Raw genomic sequence first — 9,399 nt, forward strand, 5'->3', positions numbered from 1 at the left:
TTCATTGGCCTTTGACATAATAGTACATGTATGTCCCTCCTTAGATAAAGCATGTGCATATAAAACTTTTAGGGGGCCCAAGGCCCAAAAAAGGTGGTGGGCACCAGTTGGCCCCCCTTTCCTGGAACTCAACATAAACTCAAATTTAGTGTGTAGCAGTCGGATTTAAAAAATGTGTCCAGTTTTATGAATGTAAAAGAAATATATCAACTGAGGCAATGACACACAGCATAAATGTTTGCGTGACGTTTCCCGTAAATGGTAGGTGAAAAACTAAATTATGCCATGTTTGAAAAATCTAGAAAGTTTTAAGTTTTGTGTCAATTTCCACATCCACAGCTATGCTGCTTTTTATGACGTCTTCTCTCTATTTCAGTGGGGATTCAGATTCAGTGTGATCAGTTATATTTTGTATCTAGATAACCAGTCACCACCTGTGAAGTATGATATGATTTTCTTGATAACTTACTGTGCCACTAATGTTTCACAGACTACAAAATAACAGTGGCACCAAAATCAAAAAGTCCTGTGGCGTGACACTGGGGAGCACTGGCATGCATTGGCTGGCATTCAGTTAGTTTAGAGACATGGCATCATAAGCTCTGCATGACTACCAAGTACCAACAGGGGGCCAGCACCATGGACCACTCGTCTCCCACACCAGTAGGCTATCACCAATCTTTCACCACCATGATGCATTTGTAAATAAATACCAATGGTCTTGCTGCCGTAAATGTTCAAAAATGAAATAGTCTTTGTTTACAACGTGAGTGCAACATAATTATGTTATTGACTTATTATTTTGACTTGTTATGTTATTGTTATCACCTATTATCAAATTACTCCAGCTAACAATGTTAGCCTAGTAACTTTAGCCAGTTAGAATAATACATGCCATACTGCCATCACACTTTTACGCGTCATACCGTCTGCCTATTGTCATAGCATTAACTATGTTTTGGCATGCCGCAAACAACAACAGCATGCTGGTATTCCCAAAGTATTTTTTACCTCGCCCTCATGCTCCTGTTGACTTTATTATTAAAGTGCTGTATTGTTATAAATGCAGGCCTTATAGCCTCTTAAACTGTCTCCAGTTGGGGCCCAAATAAACTAAATTAGTTTGCATTACATTCAATTTGCTGTATCTTATTGTCTCTTTTCTCCTCCTGTGACTAGTGCTATGTTTTTTTAAATTTATTTTATCTTTATATCTTACCAGTTATCAAAAAAATCAGTCCCGTACAGTGTGAGCTGGTGGAAACACAAGTTAATTGGGCCTATTTTGTTCTTTGAACTAGTATTTGTTAGCAATTCCTACAGTCTGTAAAAGTGCGTTTGGTGCGGAACTCGACGGAATGTTATTTTTCAAAAGACTGATTCCATTCTAAGTGTCTTTGATGAGTCATCAGGTCTTTGTATGAGACAACAGCTTTCCAGACAGTCAGTTGAATTTGAACCTTTCAACAAGCGGCAGCATTAAGAGAGATAACTCAACTATCACCTCAGATCAACATATCTGTTCATCAGAGACAATTTACAAACAACAGCAGCATTTCTTTGTGACTTAAACAACCAGCCAAAGAAAATGCAGCGACCAACCTACCAAAGAAGGAACCACAACACCTTCAGACAGCAGGGTTATGGTCAACACATGGAGCTCGAAAGACTTCATCAAGATGTGAGAAACCTCACTGATCTCCTGGAGAGAGAGAGGCAACACTGCTGTAAGGAGAGGAACGAAAAACTCCTGATCAGCCAAGAGTTGGAGGAGACAAAGCAACATCTGGCAAAGCAGAAAGCCCTCAAGGAAATGTATATAAACCGGGGGAAAGACACCAGGAGAGAGCTCGAGAGGCTCGAAAAGTACAGCAACGAAGAGACCCTCTCTGCGTTTAAGATCGCCCAGAAAGTGAACGACACCACCAGGCAGAGGAAGAAGAAAGATCTTCATGTCGACTATGAGGAGCTCAAGGTGGCATATGTAGTTTGCACCGACAAGTTCACAAAAGAGCTCCAGAGTGAGAAGGACAAAAATAAGGTCCTTCATGAAGAACTGGACAGCAGCAAAGTTTCATACCATGAGCTCAAGATCAGGTATGAAGCCGACATGCTCGCTGCCAAGCAGTTGGTGGAGACACTTCAGTGCAAGAATGAGCAGCAAGGTCAGTCTCACGCAGAAAGAGTGTCCCGAGACCAGCAGGTGATCTCCACCTTGAAAGCTGAACTGGATGTCCTCGGTCAGAAGGCGAGAGAGGAGATTGCTGTCCTGCAACAGGCTGCTTTTGAGACGGAGAAGATGAACTTTACTGAGCTTGAGGGCCTGAAAACTCAGCTCAGTGATCAGAAAGTCATCCAGGAGCAGTTTGAGGAGCTACAAGTGGCTTATAAAACCAGCCAGGACAAGTTTACAGCTGAGCTCCAGAAGGAAAAGGACAACAGCAAGCTTCTCCAAGAACAACTGGAGGAGTTTAAAGCGTCCAGCAAAGAGCACAGCCCAAGATACCAAACTGATGTACTGGCTCTGACACAGCAGGCTGAGAGCTGTCAGAAAGAACCTGAGGCCGAAATACAGCCTCTGTATAACACTGTGGCAAGCAATCAGCTTTCAATTGAGAATTTGAATGCTGAAAATGTCATCCTCCAGCAAAAGATGGAGGAAAAGATCAAGACCTTGCAGCAGATGAACATTGAGAGGGAGAGCATCCAGTGTGAAGAAGTGGAGGAGCTGAAAACCCGAATTCAGCTCCTGAACTCACAAAACAAGGAGCTCTCAAGTGAACTTGAGGCTCATCTGGAGGATCGCATGCTTCCAACAAAAAAGAGAGCAAGTTGTGAGGAGAAGCAAGCCGAACCTTCATGCACGGAAGAGACTCTCCCCCAAGTAACTGCAGAAGCTCCAGGAAATTCAGGACCTGTGGGACCTACAGAAACCGTAGGAACTTCAGGAGTGACAGAAACTGCAGAGGCTACTGAAGCTGTGGCGACAATGCAGCCTCAAAAGCCAGAGCAGCAGAAGTCCTGGTTTAAGCGAGCCAGGCACTTCCTGGGACTGAGAAAACCTGAGAGTTGGAAGAAAAAGAAAGAACCTTCTTCCCTCCCCCCCCGACAATAACCCCCCCCCCCCCCCCCCCCCCCAAGAAAAAAGGTTAGGTTTTTCCTCCGGGACACTCCGGTTTCCTACCACATATCCAAAAACATTCATCATAGGTTGATTTGGCTACTCTTCAATCTTCATTAAAAAAATAAAATAAAAATAAAATAAAACATAATTTCCCTTTAAATGAAGTTGTGTGTTGTGGTGTTTAAGTTGGTGGGCAGAAAAGTTACAGAACCCTTTTGTTATATGTGTTTGTGTTTACTATCTTTACTTTCTGCGTTGTCTTTGTAGGTTTTAGCTTGTTTTTATTTTTATCTGTATGTTTCAGTTTATAAGTCACACAAAAAAAACAAAAAAACACAGGAAGCTTTCCAGATAAATGCAGTGAGTTTCTATTGGCCGAAATATGTGATATCAACGTTTGAATCTATTTGATTCTGGGTGCCACCCTGTGTTTATATGCAAAGTAAACCTTCCTCTGCACATGTGTTAGGATTTGCAGCATGTTTAAACCACTGCAGTAACACATAATAGAAGTGGATTAGTGCAGCCCCCACTGATCAATAACCCTGTCACCCCATTCAATATTCTCCACACTTCTTCTCCAATGGAAACATGATTCAATGTCAGAAAACAACCAGACTCCATCAAATCATTCTATGTTCTGTTGCAAACAGCAAGAAAATGCCACAGAGACAAACAAAAAAAAGACAAAAAGACAAAGCTGCTATAAAACTATTGACATTCATATTCATGAATGTTCATGAATATGAATATTCATGTGAAACTTCCTCACATATTAATACCCCCTCTTTTTTTTAAGCTGACTTTAGAAGGATTGCAAAAATATGTTTAAACATTTATATCCCACAGAGAGTGAACTATTCACTGTGTGCTTATTAACTAGTACTTATAAGGCCACATTTGGAATCTGATCAATGCCTTTCAGCAAAATCTAATCTGAAAATATTTGCTTGACTTTGAGTTTGTGTTGATCACATTAAACTCAGTGTCATTATTAAGAACGAATGTAAACAACACACATGAAAAAAGAGTAGAAGAAGAAATTAAGCTGCGGAACTCATAGACCTGTGAAGTTATTTTGTGTGAAGTGACTTCCAGGACTTCCTCGGCCAGCGTCAACTGGACATTCAAGGAACTGCAGGATTTGCACTTCTGCGTTGGCTGTCAACACAAGAACATGCTGCCGAGAGAAAACAAAACTGGTGGTCAGTAATTGTTGTGGGGGAGTATGGAGGCCCTGAAGTCCAAAACTCTTACTTAAATACAATCACGAATAGGATGTGGTCTGATGTTTGTCCCGCAAGTAATGCTAATTTTATTCCTTAAAAAAACACGAACTGTTCCTTTAAGATGTCACGTTATGTTGTCGTCAGATATTTGATAACCGTGACGTCAGACAGAGAAAAAAACGAAGGTTACGTCAGAGGGAACAGCAAAAGAACAAAATGGAGGAATATGCCAGAGAGCCATGGTGAGTCCTATTACAAAATAATTTAGGTTTTACCCTGTGTAAAGCTTAGATCTATTCGTACCTCGGTTACAATATTCCGCCGTGATAGTTGTGAATGATTATTTGAATGATTCAACTTTTGACAGAGCACTGACACTGACAACTCAAACCCGGCTAGTTAACTCGCGTTAGCGCCAATGCTAATATTACATAGAGCATTACTAGCATCTGCGCTAAATCACGTTGCTAGTGACCTTGTCGGTTTACTCACCACATGTCAGAAGATCCAGTTCACACACTTCAAGCACTCTGTCACACATGTTAACAGATGATCTCTTGTAAAAGTTAAAAAAATATGTTGTAATTTTAGGTGTTAAATATAAGTTCATTCTTCGGATTTTTTGCTTTAGCTTGCTGGTGGGCTAGCGAAGTTAGCCACCTGTATGCTAACGTTTCCAGTGGGGGACACTTAGAGGATTGCACAGCAGCTTGAGACGGAGATCTGTAATTTACCATGAATAAAGTCACGAAATGCACACTGGTGAAGGCTAATACAGTTTGACTGTGTTGGATTAGTGGGGCCTTTGTATATTTGGTTCGGCGGTGCAATCTGACAGTCCTGGATTGCATTTTAATAGCTCAAAGTGTTAAAGATACAAAGTGTGATTATTAAACTGGTAAAGCATGAACTACTTTGGTTGAATAAGTAGCTGTAGCAATTAACGAACATTATATATCCAGTTTTGTTTTTGCTAGTTTGTGTCATCTGTGTGTTGGTAAGCACGTGTCAGGTCACAACAAACTTCTTCATGATGAAATAAAGTTAAATTGACTTAAGGTCAAAGAAAGCTTTCAGATCCAATGTGTACATACTAATTGACATGATAAGAAATCACCTTGTGCTTCCGATCCATACTTGTAGGTCATAACAAAGCTGAACCTGCAACCACAGACCTCAGAGTTCATGACATTAATTGGCACCTGAAAATGCACTTTTCTATTATTGTGCTGTCTTTAATGCTTTCAGTCCCTGGAGGATCGTGGATGATTGTGGTGGTGCCTTCACCATGGGAGCAATAGGTGGAGGAATATTCCAGGCGGTTAAAGGATTCAGGAATGCACCCTCAGTAAGTTCTATTGTAGCTCACCACTACTTCTTGATGTATTGGTTGGTTTACATTCAGCTCATGTAGCTTACTCAGAACATACTGTCTTAGACTGCTTGTCCTTAGCATCTTCTCAAAGCATTCTAGCCTGCTAGGTTTTGTTATTGTGAAATGATTGAAGGCAACTTTACGTATATTGACTGGTGCTTGTGTGTGCTTTATAACAGGGCATGAGCCACAGAATGAAAGGTAGCCTGACAGCCATCAAGACCAGAGCCCCACAGCTTGGAGGTAAGCCTTTTTTTTTTTTTTTATAGAGCTGCATCATAGAGAGAAGAAATGTTGGAGCAACAGCATAGACAGCTGTAAATTTTGCCACTGAAAGACGACCAGAAACTACAAATTGTACTTTGTCAGAAGCAGATATTGGTGATAGAAACAGAGGACAATATAGTCTCTGTGTTGTCATGCTGTCTGTGTCAGTGGTGACTGTCAATAGAAATAGATTATTTAAATCTATACTACAGTACTTTGGTATTAAAATGTAGATTTAGACCCAGAATCAGGTTTTATTGCCAAGTACATTTACATACAAGGAATTTGACTTGGTGTGTTGGTACTAAACAATTAACAAAGGAAATAAAACAGAACTACCAAGAACTTCAATAATAAAATAAATAAATAAAAAAAGAGAAGCAAATTACAGATGTATAGCTGGTTTAACCTTTCCCAGTTGTATATAAGTATTTCATTATTAAGAAACATGTTTAAGTCAAGCATATGTCACAGAAAAGCCTACAAAGTGTATAGTATGTCTGGACAGTTTCTTGTTGAACTTATTTTGATCTTTTTCTGTCGCAGGAAGCTTTGCAGTATGGGGAGGCCTCTTCTCCATGATTGACTGTAGTTTAGTAAAAGTACGAGGGAAGGAGGATCCCTGGAACTCGATTACTAGTGGGGCAATGACAGGAGCTATCCTAGCTGCAAGAAGTGAGTAAGCCCTGAAGAAGCTGGCACACGCACACATCCCTAATACAGAAGGGAAACAGTGAGTTTGCTGTTTCTCACTGACCTGAATTACATCTACTGCATTATCAAAATTACAGAGTGTGCTCGAAGGCATCATGAAAGTATTCAGTATGTGTCTAAACAACATTATCATAAGTCTCAACATTTTTAAAAGTGTCTACTGTGCAAGACCTTAAAGGTTGTTTTTAATTGACAAAGTTCCTAACAAACTATTGGTTATGTATTTCATGATAAAACATCTTTTTATACCACAAGCCTGCATGCACATGTAGTGCTACTGAAACTGCTTAAAGAGCAACTTACAGGTACATTTTTTATTTTTTTTACATTAATACTAAATCTTGTCTGATAATGGCTGTAGAACAGGTCCATCCTTGATTTGAAAAAAATGGCCGTTTTTATTAAAGCTGCTTAAAACCAACATTGCCGAGCATCATCACATCACAGAAGGGACTTGTGTTCTCTGACACTGGCCTAAATAAACATTTATAAACATGGGTGGTGTATATATATATATATCACAGAAGATGTCTCGCAAGACAAAAAGGGACTCGGGGAAGAAACAACACTTTTAAACCACACAGATTATTGTAGAAGCTACAATTTAAGAAGAGCTTTACACACAGTGACTCGTAAAAATGAAACTCATCATTCAGGATTAGATATGGCAGTGTGGACTCTCCTATTATTCAATTTAAATAACTTTATTTTATCTGTTAGGAACTTTTTGTGTAAAAGCGCCTCAGTGCACAAACCCTAATGAAAAAACAAACAAACATCAGGTGTCCTTCAAAGTTGATTCCAGTAGATTGATGTGTTAAACATTAACAATCCTTTTTCCTCTGTAGATGGACCAGTGGCCATGGTGGGCTCTGCAGCAATGGGTGGTATCCTGCTGGCTTTGATAGAGGGCGCCGGTATCTTGCTCACTAGATTCGCCTCTTCACAGTTCCCAACTGGTGAGTCCAGGCATAAATGTGTTACTGTTTGTGACATGTAATGACCAACATTTTGTGTCCGTTTAAAAAGATTTTCTAAAATTAAAGGTGAGGATGATGGAGATGAAAAGGAAATTGCAAGAGAAAAAGACTTGGTTTCTTTCATAAGTCTGAAACACCCTTCCTTCTCAGCAGCTGCAGTCATCTAACTGGAGGTTACCTTTTCTTTTCCTCTGCAGGGCCCCAGTTCGCGGAGGAACCGGCCCCTGCTCCAATGCCCTCCCCTTCATTTGGAGACTACAGACAATATCAGTGAGAGAGAATCTGCCATTTCTCAATCACTAGGCCTTTTTTGAATTCCTTGCTGAGGTTGTAAAGGAGAAATTCAGATGTTCAACACCACATGTCAAACAAAAGAAACCAAACTTGATGGACTGAGTCAGAGGGGCGAAGGACAAATCTCATCTAGATTTTTCTTCTTTCAGGAGCCATGTACAGATCTGCCTTTTTGCCATTCTCAGCCTTGTCATATGCATCTGTTCCAACAAACACTGGTGAAATACAGAAATGTGGGGAGATTTGTCAATGAGAGTCTGCGAGGATAAGTTGTTTATATATATATTAAAAAAATATATATATATATATGTATTTCTGCTACTGTGTGTAGCCTAAACAAGAGGGAGTTGAAGTCTGACAGTGTCTGGAGGATAGTGTTTAATTTAGCAAACCATGTCACACATGAACGTCATGAATGAGATATTATTATAGAACATGTAAATACAGTAAAGGCTTTCTTCTTGTATCTGCTTAGTCTTTATTTGCTTTGTATAAGTCATGCTTGGGCTGGCCGTCAACAACAGATTGTTGGCCTGTTTCTTTAATTGATTTTATTCGGGGCTATGAAGGCAAACCCTCATTAGAAACAATGCTATTCCTAGAATATACACATCTGTTTTAAAGTGATTTATTTATTTTGGTTTGTAAAGAGTGTTTGTACTTTGTCTGATAGAGCTTTTACATTCGACACAAAGGAGTGAAAATGACTGTTGATGGCATAGGCAGGACAAATGATGGAGAAACTCAAGCAAGGGATTGATGCATACTGTATTCAATCTGTTTGACAGATTGTAGTATGATAAAAAAATAAAATTAAAATAAAGACAAGTTGTAAAAATGTGTCTGATTAAGTTATGGATAAATGTGTGATGTTAGTTATGTTTCAGATTTGTAAACATGTTCATTATGAAAAGTTTGTCTGATTTATTAGCTGTACAAGTCTCATTACCCACAATCCCAGCTGCCTCAGCAAGCTTGCTTATCCCCCACTAGAGGGTACTCCTCACCAACATAATCAGACCAGTACAGTGCAGCCCATTATGTGTAGTCTACTGTGTCTCACTGTCTGTGTTAGGATGTGTTGACAGAGAGCACATAAGGGAGCACTTTGCTCTCACATTCTTGTTCGTTTGTGTCACACACCTGTTATCAGTTTAAAGCCTGCTGTGTGTGGTTGCAGGTGAAGGACGCTGCAGAGATGAAGGGACACCAAAGAGACCTCGGTGTCACTCTTCATGTCACCATTTGATTATGTCATTTTTTGTTTCATGACAGAGGTGGAATTTGTTTAAAAATGAAAATATTGAAACCTGACTTCCAAAGCACTTTGTCTCATAACAAATGAAAAATAAAACTGTCAATGGACCACTCACTGGATGATTACACTTGTTGCAATAGAGCTTGTATGTATTCAGC

General features: G+C 39.7%; 2 protein-coding genes across 2 annotated transcripts in view; both read left to right on the forward strand.

Annotated features, from left to right (window-relative positions):
* Positions 1-1,335: 1,335 nt before the first annotated feature.
* LOC306822231 (uncharacterized protein) overlaps positions 1,336-9,399 on the forward strand; it is a 237,273-nt gene continuing 229,209 nt past the window's right edge. Inside the window, exon 1 of the mRNA XM_079341097.1 lies at positions 1,336-2,831. Within this exon, the coding sequence (XP_079197223.1) occupies positions 1,589-2,831 (1,243 nt within the window). The 5' untranslated portion in view covers positions 1,336-1,588. The remainder of the gene's footprint in view (positions 2,832-9,399) is intronic.
* timm17a (translocase of inner mitochondrial membrane 17 homolog A (yeast)) lies at positions 4,453-9,355 on the forward strand. The gene is made up of 6 exons (XM_079341108.1): positions 4,453-4,595; positions 5,602-5,701; positions 5,908-5,971; positions 6,542-6,670; positions 7,558-7,668; positions 7,887-9,355. Exons 1-6 carry the CDS (start codon positions 4,570-4,572, stop codon positions 7,961-7,963), a joined length of 507 nt encoding a protein of 168 aa, XP_079197234.1. The 5' UTR covers positions 4,453-4,569; the 3' UTR covers positions 7,964-9,355.

The sequence above is a fragment of the Symphodus melops genome (assembly GCF_947650265.1).
Source record: "Symphodus melops genome assembly, chromosome: 4".
Taxonomy (NCBI): domain Eukaryota; kingdom Metazoa; phylum Chordata; class Actinopteri; order Labriformes; family Labridae; genus Symphodus; species Symphodus melops.

Bases quoted from the DNA above. Each gene is read 5' to 3' on its own strand.
- timm17a (XM_079341108.1), top strand. From the start codon at position 4,570: ATGGAGGAATATGCCAGAGAGCCATG. The intron at 5,972-6,541 runs GTAAGCCTTTTT...TTTCTGTCGCAG, and splicing joins CAGAGCCCCACAGCTTGGAG to GAAGCTTTGCAGTATGGGGA. The intron at 6,671-7,557 runs GTGAGTAAGCCC...TTTCCTCTGTAG, and splicing joins AGCTATCCTAGCTGCAAGAA to ATGGACCAGTGGCCATGGTG.